Genomic DNA, 25,046 nt, shown 5'->3' on the forward strand with positions numbered 1-25,046 from the left:
TAAAAGTCAAACATGTTATAGCATGCATAGGCTCATTGCCACATGAGCCATAATGTTATCACTTTTATGCGCCCGCATTTACACAACACGCATGACTTTTATCGTTCGTGGTAGATAAGAGGATTTTTCAAATGATATGCGTGAAATAAAGTTGTAGCAGTTTTGATAGATGAAAGCAAAGTGAAATTAAGGTACCGTAAAATCGGGTGTAATTGATCAGAAGGGTGAAATTGATCATCGTATCACACGATTTTATTTATTCGTAAAGGAGAACAAACATCAATGTAAGCTGCAGTAAATGAACGTTGTTTGTCGTAACTATTGTCAAATTGTGTGTTGTGAAGTTTTTTGCGTTAAAAAATGTTTATTACTATGAAAATAACATAAAATTTCAAAATCATGCACGGTGCAGTATTGACAAATACCTATGAACTTCTATTTATAAGCAAGGATTTGAACATGGTATAAACCTGAAAGTTTGTGAGGATGCTTGAGATATATCCCCAAACAAGATTTCATCACTAAAACTCGTACCAATTTGCTCATATGGTTTAAATAATTGAATTTCTGTCAGATATCATTGAATTCCTTAGGAAATTGCATACATTTAGGCGTTTTCCGCGTAATTCTTGAAATTTAGCTATTCGTTATATATATAAATATTGCATTGTGAGAAATTTGACAAGCATATTCGGATTCAGGGAGCTCAAATTTATCATGTAGAGTTGTTTTGAAAACTAACAATAATGGCATTGACAAGTGATCAATTTCACCCCGAAATGAGATCCTCTGATTTTTTATTTTAGAGATATTTGTTCACACTAAAATGACATTTGTTAGAAAATTTCTGAACATAAGTCGATGAGGCTCACCTTCGTACTTGTTTTCCTGCATTTAGTTGTTTGGCATTGTTAAAATTATAGAAAACAGACTAGAAAAATCGTGAAAAATGATCAATTTCACCCGAAATTACGGTACGGTATTTTAGAATGAACTTTAAATTCGATGCAGTCGTCTTTACACCACATCCAGAATTAAACAAAAGCATCTGTCAAATGAGGAGCTGAGTCGATTTACACTGGTCATCAAAAATGATGTTCAAGACAACTTTCCAATAGTAAAATGCATTAAATGGTTATTTCAATAAGATTGTATATAACAAACACCAAAGCGTTTTTGTTATTAAAAAACGGCTTCAACATGCGACTACGCGTAATAAAGTTCAATCATTGCAAAAGTTACAAAATTTTGTGGCACGATTTGTGAGAAAATTGATCGGTGGGAGAACATTTTGGTGTGACGAAATTATTTAGGTGTGAGTCTATTGGGGGCAAAATCCTCAATACTGTAGTGAGCCGTACGCTAACGGTATTAAATTCTACTAAATTTGGGGCTTCTTACAACTCATGTTACTGACCATTTCTCGAAAAAATATTCAAACATCCTTATCTTCGAATAGTAAACGAACTTATATTACCGATCCATCGTATTCTGCAGACAAAATTCTACAGTATTCTCTTTAAACCTATTCGATTTTCACTTTTTGAACGCTTGAATTCCGGATTTTCGGAAAGACCACCTAACCACCAAGACCAACTTTCTAACCACTACTCTACGACACTCCGTTACATGGCGGGACAAAGGGACGTGAGCAAGAATCAAAACAAAATACTACTTGAGTCAATTTTTCACTGGTACAAAAACGTCGTAAGTAATTGAACAAAACAATGTATCATTTTGTCATAAGATTTTTGTGGGAAACATGAGAAACTCTCTCTTTATTGAACGCGAACTGATTGCATGCGAAATTTATGTGGAGTATACGAAGATTCCTCATGAGAGTGGTGATATTTGGATTACTCTGGCCAGATTAGATATATGGGAGTTTAAATCAAAAGATTTTTTTATCTCAGGCTTTGAATCGATTCGAACGATCTAATGGGGCTTGAAAGCAGTAGATTTTTTTTGTATACTTAACTCAAAACCGACCAAAATGACAATAGGGCGATATTCAAAACTGAAAAGGCAATAGATGGCTCTTTTTCAGTGGTAGTAAAAACGAAACCCTGAAGCAAAGAAAGCACCTCGGGAGATGAACTAAACACAAAAAGTTATGTATTCACTCTACACTTGATTTCTTATCACTACTTGTTTGATCCAGTTGCCTAATTGCAAGTAGTTTACGTTTTTCATTATTTTCCATACGTTTTGACAGTTCTCCGACTACCATTCTTCCATGCGCTTGTGTTGAAAGTTTGTGAAATTTGAGAATCCAGCGTAGCGCGATCAGTGGGAGGAATACAAACAACGGTGTCGTCGCTCGGCGGCCAGTGATAGAAGCTGAATGTTCGAAACGTTGTTGCCTGTACTTTTTGCCACTGGCGCCAACTGTTAGCGTTAAGAACGAAATAAACAGTCGTTACCCTATTACACCCCTTTGAGTTTGGACCCCTTCAGACGTCTGCCAACACCACTCCAAATAAATATGGATATGGATTTTTATTATATTGTGTTATAAATAAAACATTCCGTAGCACAAAAAAAAAAACACAGCACTCAATTCGACAATAGTCAAAACTAACGACGTTTATTTTCTAGAAAGTTGCACTGAAATTGCTGATCTATTAGTAAGAAATAAAATGGTGATAAATTTCATCGAAGTTTACGATATTTGATGAGAAAAATACTGAGTTTAGTCTAGCATTGATTCATATCTGCGAGATAGGGCGACATTAGTCAATCAGGCATTTAAGAAAACCAATAATTTTCTCAAAAGTTATCGAATTTTACCCGCAATGCGTATGTTTTGTGCTTTCTAAGCAGTTATCACATGCATTTTATTTGAGCGCCATACCAAATTCGAATCGTGAATGTGATCTAAACATAAACCGCCATCAAACTGAAATATTTCAGAACATTCCTACAGCTCCCATCAACTGAGTGCCGGTCCAACCTGTTTATTTTTCCGAGCGGTTCGTCATTCCACTGCATTCTGTTTACCAACAGCGCACCAATACGTCTCCGTGAAGCTGTAGTGGTCAAGAAGGGACGAAAGTGATAGCACAAAAACCACCCCATCAAATGACAGCTAGCCTGTCGCCCTTAGCCAGTCCGATAAAAGGGGCGTTTTTTGCTCGGAGTCGAGCACAACAGAAGCACCATTCGTCCGAAAGCTGATTCAATATTGGAAGTGAAAAATTGTGATTTAACAAGTGTCGGTCTTTGCATTTCCATTGAATAGTTCGCTAGACGTGCAATCTCCGTGAAAATGGTGCTCGGAAGGAACGATACCGTAGATAACTGAAACGAAACGGATTGTGGGATCCGGTCGTCGCCATCATGAGCCTGGATGGATGCCGTCCTTGAGAAGAAAGTCCAGCTACTGTGCGTGTTGTAAGCTAGAGAAACACCCCCGCCAAGACCAGGACCAGCCCACCCAGAACACCGGACGACGATGCGGATAATCTACTGGCTGGGAGTGTTCGGGACCGTGATCGGGGCCACCGCACTCTATTGGCCCCCGTTCGTATACATTTTTCTGTTCGTGCTCTACTCGGTCATTCTGATAGCTCTGGGTAAGTGTTTAAAGTCCTCCTAGAAGGGGGTTAAAGGGATGGTGACACGATTCTAATTGGAATCGATATTTATAATTAGAGCCAGCGGGAAATTTTGTCGCCAAGCCACACGAGCACGAGTGCGAGTGTGGGTGTGCTTGTATATATACGTTCCAGTTTGGTTATGACATTTGACTTGTTTGGAAGGTATGTTTTATAAATGCAAATCACGTCAATCTGGCATGTAATTTGCTGGATGAAATTGAAGCGATGCAGGCACGTGATGTCGCTGGAAATCGGAAGCTTGATTGTGCGAGCGTTTGATGATCAATAATAAAGTTTTCTTATACGATATGTAGGACATTATAAATAACTAACAAGAACTTTTGAATAATGATAGTCACATGGATAACATGGTTGATAGACCTAGAAATAGATACACAGCAAACTTGTCATGCAAGTTTTAACTCTTCTGAACAGCTATGTCGAATAACAACCTTACATGATAAATTTTTAAAATAAGTGTGTACTAGATACTGGAACCTTGCTCATTTAATAATTTTACTTCACCATGTTCTTCTTATCCACATCGACAGACTTGAGATAAGACGATGTGTCCATCTTCCAGCCGTAGCTTGATCCCACTGGTGTTGCCATTTCCTGATGGTGTCAGCACGTACTCCTTCTCGGACTCCTCTTGTATGACGGTCCGTGTAGCACTCGCGATCTTCCTCGAGAAGAAGGCTGATAGGTATCATCCCTGCTATCACACAGACTGCCTCCGATAAAATGGTGCGGTATGAACTTGAAACACGCATAGCCATCAGCCTATACGTACTGCTCAGACGAGATCGATTCCTCTCGGTCTTCAGTGCAGTCACCCATGCTGGACCTCCATATCTGATGATCGATGTTGTGACGCTCGCTAGTAGCCGCTTCTTTTTTCTTTGAATGGCCGAGTCGTTTGCCATGATCCGGGTTGGGGCCGCTATCGCCTTTGCCGCTTTTTCTCAGACATAGTCGACATGTTTGTTGAAATTAAGTCGATCATCAATCATCACCCTCAGATGCTTAACTTCGCGTTTCGAGTCGATGATGCAACCCCACCAGCCGTGATTGTAGCCTGCTACACTACCTTACGATTGCTGATCATAACCACTTCAGTTTTGTGGTGGGCTATCATAAGCTTCTTGTCCCGCATCCATAGGCTGACCATAAGCCAACCAGATAAAAACGGGACAAATAAAAAACAAGAACGGGACAATTTTAAAAGACATGGATTATATGATTGTGCTACTTGTCCCCTAATTCCAGCCCGTTTCTCCGAAGCCATTTCCCTGAATGACGCGTTTCCTTGTAAAGCAATGCAGCTCAAAAAAGTGCAATAATAGTCTTTACCCAAGCAGGTGAAAAAAGCAAAGTAATAGCAAATTATTGACATACAAAAGTGATATTAACTTAAAAGATATAAGAGACAAAAGATCCGAAAATAATATCTAAAATTTACTCCTGGAATACTATTAGCATATCATATTTAGCTTTGATATGATCTCACCAATATCAGCGAGCTCTTCCTTAGATCTTTCAACATCAAATTTATGTATGACTCAGAAGTTCCAGGAATAAAATTTTGATATTATCTTCAGATATTTTATCTCTTACTTATGTCAATCAAATCAATATCACGATTTAATGGTCAGAACTTTGCTTCAGCTCGAGTAGTGAGATAGTGTTGGAAGAAGGAGATATTTGATCATTCTCGACTAAAAGCATATTGCCAAAAACTCACATTGTTCACCACCTTGAAATGCAAAAAGTTATGACAATTATGAGTGTTAGAACTTTTCGGAGAACTGAGCTATTCGGGAAAACAGGGTTTTTGGGGAGCTAGCATTCTGAGAACTGGCGTTGGGAGAACGACATTCGGGAAACCGCTATTCGAGGGAAAGTAGCAGAACCAGATTTTGCAAAATTCCAAGCTACATGTCTGTATGATTCAATAAAAATCACTTAAGAATGAGCTTTAATGAGCTTCAACATTCTTCGATTTCCAAGAAGCAGCGTTATTTAAGAATTTCCTAAAAAAAATCTGATCGCGCAGCGATTAACACCCAAGACACGTTGTGTGATATTTCGGTTATGGAATAAAATACGATCTAAAATTTAGCCGTTCTGCCATGGCGGAGGCATGAGAACTACTAAATCTATTTATTGATGAGGATATGTTCTATTGATTGCATTCATATGTGGTTGTAACTGAGTAGGGTAATTGCACTTATTCGTGCTTATTCTGCGCGGCGTGTGAGTCGCAACGAGTCGCTCTCACGGCGAGTGACGTGAGACGACTAATGTTATTCAAATGGGAGCGAGTCGACAATTGTCACCTCATTCGACTCGTGTCACCTCACACGCCGCGCAGAATAGGCACGATTGTTGACGTTTTGCACAAACAAAATCGTTACACTTTTCAATTTTTCAAATTCAAACGTATTTTTTTCTAATATTTCATTACTTTATTGAAATATCCACTACTGATCAGTTAATCTAATCAATTGCGTATCAGAAGTAAACACATAGTTGTTCTTTTTCATTTTAGGTATTATATGAATAATTATCTTATGAAGATCCGTATTTTGGAAATCCACCAAAATTTGGCATAAATATGAATAGAGAAACGCAAAAAGTTAAGCAGAAGCATGTACGGATCAAGCTTAACTCTGTTTGAGAAACTAATAATTGCTTGGAAAATATATGAGTAAGACAATAAACTCTGAAATATTTCTAAAAACTGTTTGTTATGTTGTTATTTTTATTATTTTACTGGTGTTGAAAATTATGTGTCAATTCTCCATTTCCTAAAATACGGGACAATTCGAGCATTTTCCATAAAACGACGGGACAGTCCGTCGAGGGGATGAAAACGGTACTGTCCCGTTAAATACGGTACGTATGGTCAGCCTACGCATCCAATATTCTACAGTATCGATCTTCTCGGTGGCGAGTACCTCCACCTTCTTTCTTGATTCACCGACTACCAATAGCACCACGTGGTCCGCAAAGCCAACAATCTTTACGCCTCTGGAAAGATTCAATTTCAGGACACCATCGTATGTATTTCACAGAGTCGGAATGCCCGCCGTAATTTGAGTACTTTTTACTCCTTGGTCTGTTTTGTATATCAGTAATGACATGTATGCAGACGCTCGTTGAAAGGCAGGACATCTTGGGCCTTCTGTGACGCGTTTGTTGCCCCCGTTGTTGGCACAGATCGGACATTTTGGTGTTTTCTGACAGTCTTGCGCCTTATGACCTTCTTCTTCAAACCTTCTACACAGTTTGCGTCTGTCTGGCCCATTGCAGAACCGTGCAATATGACCAAACCCGAGACACATAAAACACGCTACGAGCTGATAACGTCCAGATACACTAATCGGACAAACCCACCAGCCTACTTTGATCTTGCCAGTTTTGAGGACCTTTTTCGCTGCGTCAACAGGAAGCTTGACCTAGGCTACTTGCATCCCACTAGGTCCTTTTCTCATGCGAATTGTCATTAAAACGTTATTCACTGCACACTGTTGCTGCATGGCTAACTTCAGATCTTCCTCCTTTAAATTTTATTCATATTTTTACATTTGAGACTCACTTCCGGGCACACGGCAATTACTTCCACCTTATCCCCATAGCTTTTTCGGTTTGCTCTTTATAGAAAAAACTGCTTGCCTTTGACTTCTTTTTTAACTCGAGGATCATCTCATCATTCAGGGTCCGTCTGACTTTTTGCACGTCTTCCCCTAGCTTTTTTCTTTATTTATTTATTTTTTTCGTCAATCAATTGTAGACTATATGTTTGCTTAATACTATGTTGTATTATATCTCAGGGAATTAAAATATTGCCTAAGCTTCGTTCGCGACATGGTCAAATCAATTTCTGTGTAATGCTGGTTATAAAGAGACATCATTTGATTTATTGGGCCGAATTTGGCATAATTAGTTCGATGATTGTTCGATGTGAACAAATTCCGATTCCTCAACTGTCTGGCGGGCGTGTAGAAATTCAAACTAGATAAGAGATTGGTGGAATCAATACGATTCGATACTATATCATTGACAAATGAAATCATGGCTAATTCGCGACGCTCCCTTAAAGTCTGGATGTCAATAAGCATGCATCGAGCCTCGTATGATGGCAGTGGAAACGTTGTCCAGCCTAATTTGCGTAAGGCATATAAAAGAAATTGCTTCTGTACTGATTCGATTCTATCCTCATGTGTTTTCATATGTGGGGACCACACAATACTACAATATTCTAAAACTGATCTTACATAAGCAATGTACAAGGTTTTAATCGTATATGGGTCCCGAAAATTGGAGCTAAAACGCTTAATAAAGCTTAGCATATTGGTTGCTTTATGGACAATAGTATTATAATGGTCAGTAAATGTAAGTTTAGAATCTAATATAACACCTAAATCTCTAATCTTATCGCACCTTTGAACATCTTGATTTTCTAAAGAGACAGTAATCTGTGGTGTATTACGTTTTCTGCTATATGTGATTAGATTACATTTTTTGACGTTTAATTTAAGTAAACTTTTACTACACCATTTATCAAATATGCTTATTTCATTCAGATAAATGTCGCTCTCTTTTATTGATTTCCATAAAAAGTTTCATATCGTCAGCATAAATCAGAATTTTAACATGTTTTATCACATATGAAATATCATTAACAAACAATATGAATAACAATGGGCCTAAATGTGAACCTTGGGGAACTCCTGATGTAACATGAACAGTTTTAGATAGTTTTCCCTCAAATCTTACTATTTGTTGGCGATCTGTTAAATACGATTCAATCCAGTTGAGGAGTCTCATTGCAATTCCCATTTTATTTAGCTTGAAAATCAACATACGAATATCTAATCTGTCAAATGCTTTACTAAAGTCGGTGTAAAGTGATTCGACGTGGTTACCTCTATCCATTGCATTTAAAGTGTAATTTACAAATTCCAAAAGGTTTGTTGTAGTAGAACGACCTTTAAAGAAACCATGTTGAACATTAGTTATTCTATGTTTTATTTGGCTAAATACTTTTTTATTAATGATTGATTCAAATAGTTTTGGAATGGATGAAATAATAGCAATTCCACGATAATTTCGAATATCAGATTTTTTACCAGACTTGTAAATGGGTATAAGAAATGACCTTTTCCATTCTTTTGGAAATCTGCCCTTTTCAAGTGACATGTTGAACAGCCAGAATAATGGTGCTGTAAATTCATTGGCTAAGTTTTTCAGTAAAGCAGGTGGGATTCCGTCAGGCCCTGATCCTTTGGAGGAATCTAAATTCTTCAGTCCTGTTAAAATGTCTTGTACCTGTATTTGACCAACGCCTACATCGGTTGTAAAATCAGGAAAACTAGAAAAGTGCTCAAAATCACGGTCATTATCCGAGAAGTTTGTATAAGTCTCTTGGAAAAAATCAGCAAAGAGATTGCAAATGTCATCTTTATTATCTGCTACTTTATCATCCAATGTCATTTTAGATGGAAAGTTGTTAGACTTCATCTTAGTTTTAACATAATTGAAGAAATTCCTAGGGCAAGATTTTAAATCATTTTCAATTTTTGTGTTGTACTCTTCAAGTGCAGTGGATATGGCTTGATTAAGTTGGTTGACAATATACAAATAATTTTCTAAACTTTCTTGAGTTTTTTGTTGTCTGTAAATTTTATGAGCCTTTTGCTTACGATTTTTCAAATTTTTTATTTGCTTATTGATCCAAACAGGATTTTTTGACCCATTCCTACGACGTCTCCGCAAGAGTGGAACTTCCATCTGAATAATTTCCGACAAAATTGAATAAAAACCCGTCACTGCATACTCCAAATCTTCCTGATTTTTCAAAACGGATTGCCAATCTATTCTATTCAATTTCTGTTTGATGCCGTTATAATTGGCGTTTTTATAATCAAAGAAATTCTCAAAGTCATAGTAGTCGGAATTATGATAATTATGAACAAAGATTGAGTACTCGATAGCTGTATGAAACGCTTCATTTTTCCATAGTGGAGAAAGAGATTCGTTCACACAGAAATCTTCCATTATGTTTGAGAATAAGAAGTCCAAATAACAGTTTTGTCGGTTTTTCACATGATTGATTTGATTTAAACCTAAAAATGCAGCTCTTTCAAAAATAAGTTGTAATGATTCGTTTTCACCAACAACCGGCAGCAGAACATTTTCGTTTTCGGAATCACGAATAAAATCAGCATTACGCTGATTAAAGTCGCCATAGATATGCACTTTGAATTCTGGAGAAAACTGCGACAAAATTTCTTCAGCGGTTTGAAAGAAAATTTCATATGATAATTTGCAAGCATGGTCGGGCGGAAAATACACAGAAGCAAAAATATATGTGTTTCACCGGCGATATGTGCTTTTACCCATACGTGTTCAAACTCTTTATATTTTGATGAAACAATTAATTCTGAATTGAATTTCGAAGATATTGCAATGAGAACTCCCCCACCAGACATTCTTTGGGTAAGAACCAGATCGCGATCATCTCTAAATACATTAAAATCGTTACCAAAAACTTCTTCACTCTTAATTTTTTCGTTCCAACTAGTTTCAGTACCCAAAACAACCGAGAAGGATGAAGTTACTATTCTTTTATAAATTTCGTTCATTTTCGATGCACTCCTCATGCGATTGAAATTTTGGCAATATACCAAAATTTCGGTAGCTTCTGAAGAAGTATTTGGAAACACACCCCTTTGCACAGCATTACTTGAAATTCCAGATCCTTCATTAGACACATTGTCATTATTTAAAATATTTTTTTTTTTTTTTATCTAGTTCATTTATTTGTGGCTCAATCGCGTTTAACGCTTTACGGAGCCGAAATTCATCTTTTGTATTTTTTACAATGTATTGACTTTTTGAGTGCCAAAATTAGTACGGGATGGAGCCAGGGTACTCGTGGCAACTCGAGGTTAGTGGTCACAATTGTTGAAGGAAGGACATGGTAAGGATTGGGTTTAGGGTTCTCTGCAGCTCATCCGGGAGGTATATCGTAACTTTCGTCTCATGGCGTTGGTACCAATTTCTTGTCGGTATTCGTCTGCCGGATGGCCAGGATCCTCAATCCAACACAAAGGGGACAACACAGAGAAAAAAAAAACTGGGGAAGAAAATACAAGAGAATTAAACTTTTATACCACACAAGCGAAGGAAATCGTAAATTGCGACCATATACATGTAATCACGGGTTCCCAACACATCTCTAACTGAAACATAGGGTTGTCTACCTCGGGCCGCGAGGGTATCCAAAAGTTGCGCTCTGGAGGCGTCCATATCCGGGCACTGCCAAACTACGTGATCGATGTCATCATAACCGGAACCACACCTATTACAAATATTGCTCACCGCGAGGTTAATCCTGTGCAAATGTGCATCTAGCGAGTAATGGTTGGACATAAGTCTTGACATCACGCGAATGAAATCTCGACTTACCTCCAAACCTTTCCACCACGCTCGCAAGGAAACTCTAGGAATTATGGAATGTAACCACCGTCCCAGTTGGCCATTTAGCCAATCGCTTTGCCAACCGCGAAGAGAACTTTGACGTACTAAATGAAAAAATTCATCGTGTGAAATTCGTCTATCATAAATCTCACCTTCCTCAGCGCCCACCTTTGCGAGAGAGTCCGCCTTCTCATTGCCATAAATTAGGCAATGTGAGGGGACCCATACAAAGGTAATCTTATGTGATCTTTCGACCAGTGCACACATCTGCTCTCTTATTTTTGTAAGAAAGTAAGATGCATGCTTAACAGGTTTCATCGATCGGAGTGCCTCAATAGAACTGAGACTATCCGAGAAGATGAAGAAGTGGTCTGCGGGCATGTTTGAGATCATCCCCAAAGCGAAGTTGATTGCTGCCAGCTCAGCAACATAAACCGTGCAAGGTTCCTGAAGTTTTCGGAAGGCGGAATAGTTTTCATTGAAGACACCGAAGCCAGTGGATCCATTTATACGGGACCCGTCAGTGAAATATCTCCTGTAGGAATCGACATTCTGGTACTTTGCGTTAAAAACACGTGGGATAGTTATACATCGAAGTTGATCTGGAATTCCATGAATAGCTTGTTTCATGGACAGATCATATTCAACAGAGGAACTGTCATTGGTGAAGCGTACACGTGGAGGGTTATAACATGGAAGGCTAATGTCAGATGACATGTAGTAGAGATAAACTCTCATGAATTTCGACTGAGTATTCAGTTTGAGCATTTCTTCGAAGTTTTCGATAACGAGTGTGTTGCTCACTCCACACTTAATAAGTATTCTTAGCGAGAGCTCCCAGAATCGGTTCTGTAGCGGTAAAACCCCTGCCAGAACCTCTAGGCTCGCATTATGTGTTGAGTGCATACACCCTAAGGCGATACGCAAACAACGATATTGAATTCGTTCCAATTTAATCAGGTGGCAGTTTGCTGCTGAGAGAAAACAGAAAGAGCCATACTCTAGAACAGATAGAATGGTTGTTTTATAGAGTTTTATGAGGTCTTCCGGGTGAGCACCCCACCATGTTCCGGTAATTGTTCGTAGAAAATTGATCCTTTGTTGGCATTTTTCCGTTAAATATCTAATATGGGTTCGCCAAGTGCCTTTTGAATCAAACCAGACCCCAAGGTATTTTGAAGTCAAAGACTGATCGATGTCTGTTCCCAATAGCTTAAGCTTTAGTTGGGCTGGATTCCGCTTCCTTGAAAATACGACCAGTTGAGTTTTTTGCGGAGCAAACTCGATCCCTAAATTTCTAGCCCATGTGGATAGATTATCAAGGGAATTTTGCAATGGTCTTTGCAAGATTTCCGCTCGTGGGCCCTTCATAGAGACCACAGCATCATCTGCAAGTTGTCTAAGCGTGCATGGTTCTTCCAAACAGTTGTCAATATCTTTAACATAAAAATTATAAAGCAAGGGACTTAGACATGAGCCTTGGGGCAGACCCATATAGCTAATTCTGGAAGTTGTCAGTTGACCGAGAGTGAAGCTCATGTGTTTTTCTGACAACAGATTGTACAAAAAATTATTCAATATTCCAGGTAGTCCACTATTGTGCAAGTTTTCTGACAATATTTCTATGGAAACTGAATCAAAAGCGCCCTTGATATCCAAGAAAACTGAAGCCAATTGCTCCTTGTCCGCAAAGGCTAGTTGAATATCTGATGAAAGCAACGCTAGACAATCGTTTGTTCCTTTACCCTTGCGAAAGCCAAATTGAGTACTGGAAAGCATATTGTTTGATTCGACCCAGTGGTCAAGTCGCAAAAGGATCATTTTTTCTAACAATTTCCTTAAACATGATAACATAGCAATCGGGCGGTATGAATTGTGATCGGACGCTGGTTTCCCAGGCTTTTGAATAGCTATTACTTTGACCTGTCTCCATTCAAGTGGAACAATGTTATGCTCTATGAATGAGTTGAACAGGTCAAGCAACCGTCTTTTAGCGATATCAGGGAGATTTTTAAGAAGATTAAACTTAATCATATCGCGTCCCGGAGAGGAATTGTTTGATGAAAGAAGAGCCATAGAAAAATCCAGCATAGTGAATGGTCTGTCCAACGCATCGTCACTATGGGTTTCCCAGAATGGCGGTTGAGCTGGAACTGAGTCTGGACAGACCTTTTTTGCGAAGTTGAATATCCAACGATTGGAGTATTCGTCACTCTCATTTGAGGATGAGCGGTTTCGCATGTTGCGAGCCACTCTCCAAAGCGTCGTCATTGAAGTTTCTCGTGAGAGACCATCGATGAAACGTCGCCAATAGCTACGCTTCTTCGCTTTTACAAGATTCTTCAGTCTTTTTTCGAGCTTCGAGTACTCTAAATAAAGTTCTGAGGTACCATATCTGCGAAAAGCTTTAAAGGCATTAGATTTTTCTCGATGCAACAGAGTGCATTCATCATCCCAACCAGGTGTGGCTGGTCGTCTTTTGAAGGATGCACTTGGAACTCGTTGCTTTTGGGATTCTAATGCACTTTTATAAATCAATTCTGTTAGGAATCGATACTCGTCCAACGGAGGGAGAGTGTTGAATGATTCGATACCAAAAGTTACCGCTGATGCAAATTTTTGCCAATCGATATTCCTAGTGAGGTCAAAAGGAACCTGAATTGACTGTTCTGACCTTTCACAATTATTTCTGATAGAGGTTATTATGGGCAAGTGATCACTACCATGGGGATCATCGATCACCTTCCACATGCAATCGAATGATAGTGAACTTGATCCCAAAGACAGGTCAAGACGGCTTTCTTTGCCGTCGGATGAAATACGTGTCACTTCACCTGTGTTTAAAATATTCAAGTTGAAATCGTCGCATAAGTCATAGAAAATAGCCGCTCTATAATCGTCATAAGATTCGCCCCATCCAGTACCATGGGAGTTCATATCACCCAGTATTAAAACCGGGAATGAGAGCATAGAGACTGCATTCCAAAGATGACGGCGGTTTATTGAAACTCTTGGAGGAATATAAACAGAAGCTACGCAAAGATCTTTACCCTTTACGTTTATTTGGCAAGCAACGATTTCTATGCCTGGATGAGTCGGGATGGGGATTCTGTAGAATGAATGGCACTTTTTGATCCCTAAAAGCACACCCCCGTAATTATCATCTCGATCCTGGCGTATAATGTTAAAATCGTAGAAGTTAAGATCATCTTCAGAAGAAAGCCATGTTTCACAGAGTGCAAATATATCACAATCGGAATTGTGAAGTAAAAACTTAAATGTGTCTAATTTAGGTTTTAGACTATGACAGTTCCACTGTAGCACAGTGATCATATCTTGTACCTCACTTGATGAATTAGCCATCGAAAGATATGATCGAAGCTAGGAGGGGCCATGAAATAGTCAATTCCTTGAGATACTCTTCTATTGCGGGGAGAAAAAGGTCGAGTATGCCTCTGAATGAGTCTGAAACTCCGAGAGCATTACATATGCGATCCACAAGGGCCGTAAAAGTTATCAGACCTCGCTTGGCCCTGGGGGTTTTTGAGGAAGAGCGAGGAGCTTCAGTAGCATTTCTTTTGCTTTCTTGTCTAGAGCTTCTTTTCGAAGTGTATTTTATCTGTGGAGGCGGGGGCGGCAGATCTTTGCTGCAGCACGGAACGGAAGCATCAAAGACCTGTTTCTTCGGGATTTTCAAATTTGCCCCACCACCTTTGGAATTAGGCAAACTTCTGAGGGAAGATTTTAATACCTTACGGCGCAATCCCGGAGAAGATGGAGACTTTCTTTTACCGGGTGCGTGTACCTCCGAAGAATCTCCCCCATCGGTTTCGTCGTCGTTCGCTTCATCGGAAGACAACTCTTGAAAAGAGTTACCAACTGGGATGGCTGATGAAGACTCTTTTGCAGGCGGATTTAGAGCTTTCACCATCTCCGCATACGTCTTCTTGGAGCGCTTCACAATTGAGCGACTCTCATTTCGAATGCGTCTTTTGTATGCCGGGCATTTCTGCAAGTCATGCAGATCCTTGCTACAGTAGCTGCATTTTTCAGCTTCCTGTGTGCAGGCATCTTCTAAATGAGCTTGGTTGCATTTGCCACAACGGGGCTTGTTGTCGCAAAAGCTAGCACTGTGGCCAAGCTGCTTGCAGTTGGTACAATTGAATACCTTCGGCACGTAAAGACGCACTGGGTAAAAAACACTATCAATGCAAACAAATTTCGGGAGGACGGAACCAGGAAAAGTCACTCGAAACGAGGCGGACGGCGAAAAAACTTTCTTATTTCCTTCCATGGAAACTGATTGCAACTGTTTGCAATCCAGTATAGCCACATCAGGAATTGACCGGTTCTCAAAAACGCCTTTGCCAGTCTTTATGTCTTCACATGTCAGACTCGCGTCGATGATTTTCCCTTCCACCTCGACTTCTCGTGCAGGAATGTAGATAAAGTATTCCACAGTAAAAGCCTCATGCTGAGCAATTTCGTTCGCTGCTTTGTAACTAGGTGCAGTTACACGCAGCTTGGATTGCTTCACTTGGTGAATAACGGTCCCAGGATATTTACGCGTCAGCTCTCTGGAAATCGAGAGCACATTCAAAATCTTATTTTTGCGCCGGAAATAGACAACCCAAGGCCCAGCCGAAGACGGTTGATAAAACCGCGTTCGAGCAACGAGATCTTTAGGAGGCGTATCGCCTCCATCCGATTCGTCCATGCGGGAAAAATCCAACCGCAACCGAATCTATTTAAAATATTAATATATTAATATTATATTATTTTGAGATCTGGATTCGGACACACGATTTTCGGATGGGTTCTTTTTACTCGTCTTCTCTTTCTTCTTTCCGACCACTTGCCACGGAGTTTGGCTGTATTCCTCAGTAGCTTCCTCGGTTGTTGGATATACCCCAGTACCAGGGGTGTCCTTGTGCTTTCTTGGGCCACCTGGTCTAACATCTTCTGGTGACGCTCTTGCCCTCTTCGGCGTGAAGAAGGGCGTTGTTTTCACGCTACTGGCATTTTTGTTCGACACTGGGGCTTGCCCCGTTACAGTACTCGGTTCCACTTTTCGCGATGCTGAGGCTCGCATTGCTTCTTGCTAATGCGGACTTGGTAACCGCAAGCTCTTTTTCGGCTGAATCAGCCCTCGCCTCCAGGTTTTCCATTCTTTGACGGCTGCTACAAGGGCTCCTTGGATCTTCGTCACCAACTGTTTGATGTCTTTGTGCACATTGCTTCTTCTGTCGACATACTCGTTCAGCAGGCTGTGCGCGCGAGTGGACGTGTTTTGGTTTTGCTCCCACGTTTTGTCTCGGGTCGTCATTGTTTCCAGTTCGGCCGGTGAAAGTGTCAAAACGGCGGGTGGTGCTATGCCACCCGGAGAGTATTTCGATGAAAAAGGGGTCAATTTTTGAAAAGAAAATCTTGATTTAACATTCCGTGTCATCTACAGGTTCAACAAGTGAAAGGTTCAATATGCTGGTGGTGCTATGCCACCCAGCAAATGATATGATATGAGAGTTTATTGTGGTCACATGCATAATGATCAAGTGTTTTTGACGTTGGATAACGTCTTACGGCAACATACTGGGGTACAATTTCGAAAAACGAAAAATCGCTCGCGTCACGAAAAGTGGTTAGATTTTGACTGTTAATAACTTACTAATGCCCGGATAGATTTTCTAGATTCTTGCACCAATCGATTGGAAATCTTTCTACGAATCTACTCCAACAATGAAAACTATTGATTCTCATGGCTAAACTATTGAAAAATTTAGAAATATCGAAGCATGTCTTATTTTTCGAAGAAAAGCACATTTTTCCTGTGTATTCCTGACACAGACATCATTTAGAGATATCTTAGCCACTTTCGTCATTCGAAGGGAAACGCCCCTTTCGGTCTTCTTCTTACTTCTCTTTATTATCTCGTGTTCAGTCAAAGCCAATCAAATTCCACTTCACGCGCACGCGCACGACCGCATTTTAATTCAATCGTCTTCGGTAATCTTTTGGAGTGTTTCTGTCTAAGAATGGAATGAAAACCCAGTTCGATGGATTGTGACTACCACCAACCGTCCTTATCAGGACGACAATTTAATTTTGAAGGAGAGTTATGAGAATTTTACACCGTGAAGAGCGACATTACTGGTGAATGAATGTGATGGATTCATATTTCGGTCAGTCATTTGTCGAAACCAAATAAGCGCATAGAGAAAACTGCAAAAATGCTACCGCCGCCCGACGGGAACCTAGCTAAAACTTTGTTTGCCGTTGAAAAACTAATCATCCGAAATTTAAATTGGCAATTAAATAAATTAATTAATTAATAATAGGTGAAATATCTTAAGCCGTAACTCTTTTACGTGGAATTCATTGTTGTGGCTCTGAAAAGGGCCGTTTTGCTTGAAATTGCGTCCTAATTCAATTTAAACTCGTTCGCCACGGATACGACGAGCCAGCTAGAAGGCCTTCGGCATGATGGTGACACGCTTGGCGTGGATCGCGCACATGTTAGTACCCTCAAAGATAGGCCTCGCTCGCTTCCTGCTGGGCCATGACGCCAAGCTGTGTAATCGCAAATCGCTCTTGAAGTCCTGAGCGATTTCACGGACCAGGCGCTGGAAATACAACTTGTCGATCAGCAGCTCCGTAGAATTCTGGTAGCGACGGATCTCACGCAGAGCGACCGTTCCTGGCCGATAGCAATACGGCTTCTTGACTCCTCCGGTGGCTGGGGCGCTCTTGCGAGCGACTTTCGTGACCGGCTGCTTGCGAGGGGCTGCTTTCCAGCCATCGTCGTAGTGGTGTTCTCTGGACGGATTGAAACAAACGAATGATTGAATTTGCGCGGCTGCCGGTCCCTTTTATGACCTTCTCTTGCGAGCGAGCGAGACGAACAGTGAACAGCGAGCGAGCAAGAAGAATTCATCCATCGCGTACCGCATAAAAGCAGCCGAGCCGGCGGCCGAGCATCAGTTTTGTTACAATCGTTGCCGAAGTTAGACCGGCCTCGGAAAAGGAAGCGCCAAGCGTGACAACATCCATTGCATCATCACCAAGCCCGCCATCCGCCGTCTGGCTCGCCGTGGCGACGTCAATCGTACCTCCGGTCTCATCTACGAGGAAACCCGCGGTGTGCTGAAGTCATCCAGAATTCTGTCGGCTACACTCTGAAGTGGCAGCTGTACGCTGTACAGATTTGGAAGCTAAATCGTCCCCATCACCGACAGCAAAACTACCACTGAATTCACAAAACCTGAGCATGAAATGGCGATCGACGATATCCTCACCCAACCGTCCTTTTCAGGACGACAATTTAATTTTGAAAGAGTTTCGAAAATATTTCACGCAACATTATTGGCAATAGTCACAGCAACAGAACTGTCGGTGAATCAAAAATAATAGTTTTGGTGAAATTTTTAGTGATTTGCGGTAAACATTTTACCAAAATCAGTAAAATTCCAACAATATCTACAAATTTTGTTTACCGAATGTTCCGCTGCTGAGTTATTATCAAAATTCGTAACTCACCCTTAGTGTGTGGACAAGAAAACCAGCATCAATAATTTACAATCATTAAGCTGCTGCAAATCCAGTGTCCGGTTTGTGAAATCGCTGGCTACGAGATGGCTGAAGAAAATCAGCTCAAGCCGCTTGTTCAAGCGCCCATCATCATCGCCACCGCAAATCTTATCGGGCGAGGAGGATTTCAACCTGTTCGCTGGCAAAATGTGTCCGCGTTACTCGATTCTCACAGTTCAATCGGCCCTTTTCAGTGCCAACAAATGTGTCCTAAAGAGTTATTTGTGTAATATTTGCTAATGTGTTTACCATATTCTTACATTTATTCATCTCGTAGCATCATACAATATCTGATTAGTTATGAATAATTGACAAAACGACAAATCAAGAATGTTTCCGAGTCGTGCTGTCGGAATGCAATAAATATATTTTCTATTGTTAAGGAATGATTCAAATATTACATAACCCAAAATGTGCCAGTTCTAGACCCCTCCTTCCCCACGTAACAACTTTTGTATGGAAGATTTAAATTGTGTATAAGGGCTGTAACACTATGGAAGACCCTCTCCCTCCCCCTGTGACGGAACGATATATTTGAACGATAAGGCCTGATGTCGTCACTGCGTTCGCATGTTTTCCAATCTCCGTTGTGATGCGCCGTCATTGCCAAAGCCAAGATAAAATTTTCCTCAGTACCGCCAGATGCAATTTCTTCTTAGCAGACGCAAAAGTTATCTTCTTTTTTTGACGTTGGATAACGTCTTACGGCTACATACTGGGGTACAATTTCGAAAAACTAAAAATCGCTCGCGTCACGAAAAGTGGTTAGATTTTGACTGTTAATAACTTACTAACGCCCGCATGGATTTTCAAGATTCTTGCGCCAATCGATTGTAAATCTTTCTACGAATCTACTGCAATAATGAAAACTATTGATTTTCATGACTGAACTATTGAAAAATAGGTAAATATCGAGGCATGTCTTATTTTTCATAGAAAAGCACATTTTTCTTGCTGTTATAAGGTTTTGACGTTTTGTAGTTTACATGTACCGTAATCCGGGGTAACATTGATCATTTTTTTGAGAATTTCTTAAATTTTTCATTTCACAATACAAATGTTACAAGTTTTATATTTTTTAAACAAGTACTGGCACCCACCGCTCCTAACTATATACTTTAATTTGTTTTTCGAAAGATTAAAGCATGCTTAAATAAATGTTTTAAGTGATTTTTTGATTCAGGTGATATGGGGTAACATTGATCACCCAAGTAAACAACGTTCGGTAATATTCAAAATGTCGTTACCTACTAAAATCATGTCCCCTGAAGCCAAAAATGAAGACCAAACTCTTACAAGTCATTTACTTTTTGAGTTATTTCAAAATTAAAAACAACTTGAACCGCGGAATACGCCTAAAAGTAGGCAATTTCCTAAGGAAAGTCTACATTCTTAATAGTAATTAGTTGATGTTCCCTAAATGAATAAACTTATAAAAGATTTGACAACGGAATCGTTTTCAGCGATGCCATATTTTGTAACAAACGTATTTTTCTTGATCACATAGTCTGGAAACCTCATGCGAGACATGAATTTTCGATAGTGTCAGTGAAAACGATAAAAATCATTGTTTCAAAAAGTTGATAAATTTACGCATGAACTAAACGCAATTTTAGCAAAAACCTTAATTTACATAAGCTTATGGATATAAGAAAGAGAAGCACCATTCATGATTCGAAAATGTTTCATCAATAAATATTTATTTCAACTTTTAACCAGATGAGTCATTCCGATCAATGTTACCCCGCTGATCAATGTTACCCCGGATTACGGTACCGTGATTTCGGGTGAAATTGATCATTTTTCATGGTTTTTCTTGTCTGTTTTCAATTACATATGTTCAAAATGCCAAACAACTGAATGCAGGAAAACAAGTACGACGGTCAACTTCTTTGACTCATGTGCCAAAATTTTCTAACAAATGTGTTTTACGTTGGATAACATTCCTCGTACAATTCCAAAAAACGAAAAATTGAGCATGTAATGAAAAATGGTCAGGATGGACCGCCATTTATCGATAGATTTTCAATATTTATCAATCGATCGGAAAATTACCTACGCGTTGATTCAAATGGAGAACACTAATGATTATTAGCAACAAACTATTGAAAAATCGTAAAATGTTGACCCCTTTCTTATCTAACCAATTACGTTCTAGCACATTTTTAGTTTCCGCTTCCCACTACACGGAGCCAAAAATTACGTACGAATTCTATTAGAGAACGCTTGTGAATTGCTTTCTTGACTGGGTTTCCCTCTTTTATAAGATTCTTTTGAAACACAAAACGTCCGAATAATCACAAGAAATTCTTCTCGTTGTTATTAGCGATCTTATAAATATCTCTCTTTGCTTAAATTCAAAGAGCGATTCTCTTAACGTTCAACGCTCCGTCATCGTGATCATCGTCATCATCGAAACTTTAAAAGCAGTTTTTCTGTTCAAAACTGAAAATTATTCGATGAAAATGTGTTCACTTTGTTTCGGTTGGAGAATAGAATACAGTGAACACATTTTCCTGTAAATTTTCTTGATTTTGAACGAAAAAAACTGCCTTTGAAAATCCCGAAATCAATGACGGATCCTGCCTCCTTAATACATAATAATCCTAAAGAATTCCATAATTGAAATCCATGATCTTTCATAAGAGTATCTTATGATATTATACTCATTTGTATTATGAACGCAATGATCGATGGAACTTCACAAGTTTCTTATGAGTCTCATTAGCTGCTTCTTATGTCTTTATTCCATAAGAAATTCGTATGAAATTCCTACGTTTTGATAGGAAGTTGACTCTTTTTTACAAGTGTTACTAATCATTGTCATACGCACACTTATGAATCTCTATCAGTAATATTATTCACTGAGGAAATGGAACGTATGAGGTACATAAGATTTTCTTATGGATTTTCATTCGAGAATCTTATAATATCCCATAAAAGACTTATGAAACAATACTCATAACATAAACAGATATAATTTTATAAGAAACTCTTTTTGGTAATAATATGCATTGATCGTTGGCTTTCATAAGACAATCTAATGAAGTACGATTTTTGTAAAAAAAAATCATGCCTAAATCTTATGAATTACGAGGAGCGATGTCAATAACATAATATTATAAATAGATATTCATAAGTGTGCGTATGACAATGATTAGTAACACTTGTGAAAAAACTTTCTATCAAAAAACACGAAGGAGTTTCATACGAATTTCTAATGGAATAAAGACATAAGAAGCAGCTAATGGGACTCATAAGAAAAACTTGTGAACTTCCATCGATCATTGCGTTCATAATACAAAAGAGTGTAATATCATAAGATACTCTTACGAAGGATTATAGATTTCAATTATGGAATTCTTTAGGACTATTATGTATTTAGAGAATCGCTCTTTGAATTTAATAAAAGAGAGATTTTCATAAGATCTCTAATGACATCGACAAGAACTTCTTGTGATTACCGGACGTTATGTGTTTCATAAGAATCATTCATTATGAAAGAGGGAAACCAATTCAAGAAAGCAATTCACAAGCGTTCTCTTATGAAATTCGTACGTAATTTTTGGCTCCGTGTAGAGGGAAGCGGAAACCAAAAATGTACGAGGATCTAACGTTCAACCGTAATATTTGTATCAAGAGCAAAAGTTACCGCTCATGCTTCTTCTTCCGTCGGCTGGTTCTATTGTTGAAGTGTTAATCGAACCAAACAAACAATAACACAAAATGCCCATTATAGGCCAGAATTGACATGTAACAAATAGTGTGGAAATTGATTAGATTTTTAGCAGTAGAAATCTTTCATAGGTTCGTGACGGTCTCAAACCAGGAAATAGAAGAAACTAACGTTATCCAACGTGAGTTTGGCGGTCGTATCTCGGAAACAACCTCTTACTTTTTGACAAACGGATAAAAATCTTAGAAAAACCTGCTATAGTTTATTGAAAATAATGTTACTGGCATACCAGAAAAAAGTATTCTATTCTATTCTCCAACCGAAACAAAGTGAACACATTTTCATCGAATAATTTTCAGTTTTGAACAGAAAAACTGCTTTTAAAGTTTCGATGATGACGATGATCACGATGACGGAGCGTTGAACGTTAAGAGAATCGCTCTTTGAATTTAAGCAAAGAGAGATATTTATAAGATCGCTAATAACAACGAGAAGAATTTCTTGTGATTATTCGGACGTTTTGTGTTTCAAAAGAATCTTATAAAAGAGGGAAACCCAGTCAAGAAAGCAATTCACAAGCGTTCTCTAATAGAATTCGTACGTAATTTTTGGCTCCGTGTAGTGGGAAGCGGAAACTAAAAATGTGCTAGAACGTAATTGGTTAGATAAGAAAGGGGTCAACATTTTACGATTTTTCAATAGTTTGTTGCTAATAATCATTAGTGTTCTCCATTTGAATCAACGCGTAGGTAATTTTCCGATCGATTGATAAATATTGAAAATCTATCGATAAATGGCGGTCCATCCTGACCATTTTTCATTACATGCTCAATTTTTCGTTTTTTGGAATTGTACGAGGAATGTTATCCAACGTAAAACACATTTGTTAGAAAATTTTGGCACATGAGTCAAAGAAGTTGACCGTCGTACTTGTTTTCCTGCATTCAGTTGTTTGGCATTTTGAACATATGTAATTGAAAACAGACAAGAAAAACCATGAAAAATGATCAATTTCACCCGAAATCACGGTACCGTAATCCGGGGTAACATTGATCAGCGGGGTAACATTGATCGGAATGACTCATCTGGTTAAAAGTTGAAATAAATATTTATTGATGAAACATTTTCGAATCATGAATGGTGCTTCTCTTTCTTATATCCATAAGCTTATGTAAATTAAGGTTTTTGCTAAAATTGCGTTTAGTTCATGCGTAAATTTATCAACTTTTTGAAACAATGATTTTTATCGTTTTCACTGACACTATCGAAAATTCATGTCTCGCATGAGGTTTCCAGACTATGTGATCAAGAAAAATACGTTTGTTACAAAATATGGCATCGCTGAAAACGATTCCGTTGTCAAATCTTTTATAAGTTTATTCATTTAGGGAACATCAACTAATTACTATTAAGAATGTAGACTTTCCTTAGGAAATTGCCTACTTTTAGGCGTATTCCGCGGTTCAAGTTGTTTTTAATTTTGAAATAACTCAAAAAGTAAATGACTTGTAAGAGTTTGGTCTTCATTTTTGGCTTCAGGGGACATGATTTTAGTAGGTAACGACATTTTGAATATTACCGAACGTTGTTTACTTGGGTGATCAATGTTACCCCATATCACCTGAATCAAAAAATCACTTAAAACATTTATTTAAGCATGCTTTAATCTTTCGAAAAACAAATTAAAGTATATAGTTAGGAGCGGTGGGTGCCAGTACTTGTTTAAAAAATATAAAACTTGTAACATTTGTATTGTGAAATGAAAAATTTAAGAAATTCTCAAAAAAATGATCAATGTTACCCCGGATTACGGTACATGTAAACTACAAAACGTCAAAACCTTATAACAGCAAGAAAAATGTGCTTTTCTATGAAAAATAAGACATGCCTCGATATTTACCTATTTTTCAATAGTTCAGTCATGAAAATCAATAGTTTTCATTATTGCAGTAGATTCGTAGAAAGATTTACAATCGATTGGCGCAAGAATCTTGAAAATCCATGCGGGCGTTAGTAAGTTATTAACAGTCAAAATCTAACCACTTTTCGTGACGCGAGCGATTTTTAGTTTTTCGAAATTGTACCCCAGTATGTAGCCGTAAGACGTTATCCAACGTCAAAAATGCTTTGGAGGTTCAATTTTTCATCATATTAAAATTTTATCGATGCCATTTTATCTTCCCGTAACCGTTTTAGTTTGCCCAGCGTACCTTACACTTTTCCAGGACTAACATACCATGCCAAAAATATGACACAAGAATGTAAATAATTTAAGTAACATTTGAGAGTGATTGGTATCAGCTATACCTATACCTTAGGTTTCATGTTTGAATTTCGTTTCAAATTAATTTAAAAAATGCCCATTGACTTCAACTGCGACTTAACCTTCAAAAACAGGTTCAATTATAATGAAACCACTCTATAAAAATAAACGTTGCTTCAATACCCACTCCGGCCATTCTGTAGTCGTTTTGGAAGCATTTGATTTTTATCCCGGGATCCCGGGAAATCCCGGGATTTTGAAAAATAAAATCCCGAATCCCGGGATTTTTTTAAGTCCGGGAAACAAGACCCTCTAGTTGACACGATCCCTTATGAGGATAGTGTTCAGAGCCGGATCGGCGTAGGTCGGGAATGGTCATCTGAGCTTATTACTCATCACTTAAGAAGGACGGGTTCTGAACGTATCCAGAGGCCTG

General features: G+C 38.7%; 1 protein-coding gene across 1 annotated transcript in view; it reads left to right on the forward strand.

Annotated features, from left to right (window-relative positions):
• Positions 1-3,080: 3,080 nt before the first annotated feature.
• LOC5569926 (sorting nexin-25) overlaps positions 3,081-25,046 on the forward strand; it is a 35,585-nt gene continuing 13,619 nt past the window's right edge. Inside the window, exon 1 of the mRNA XM_001658773.2 lies at positions 3,081-3,575. Coding sequence (XP_001658823.2) covers positions 3,455-3,575 — 121 coding nt within the window. The 5' untranslated portion in view covers positions 3,081-3,454. The remainder of the gene's footprint in view (positions 3,576-25,046) is intronic.

Source organism: Aedes aegypti, chromosome 1 (genome assembly GCF_002204515.2).
Source record: "Aedes aegypti strain LVP_AGWG chromosome 1, AaegL5.0 Primary Assembly, whole genome shotgun sequence".
NCBI classification, from domain to species: Eukaryota; Metazoa; Arthropoda; class Insecta; order Diptera; family Culicidae; genus Aedes; species Aedes aegypti.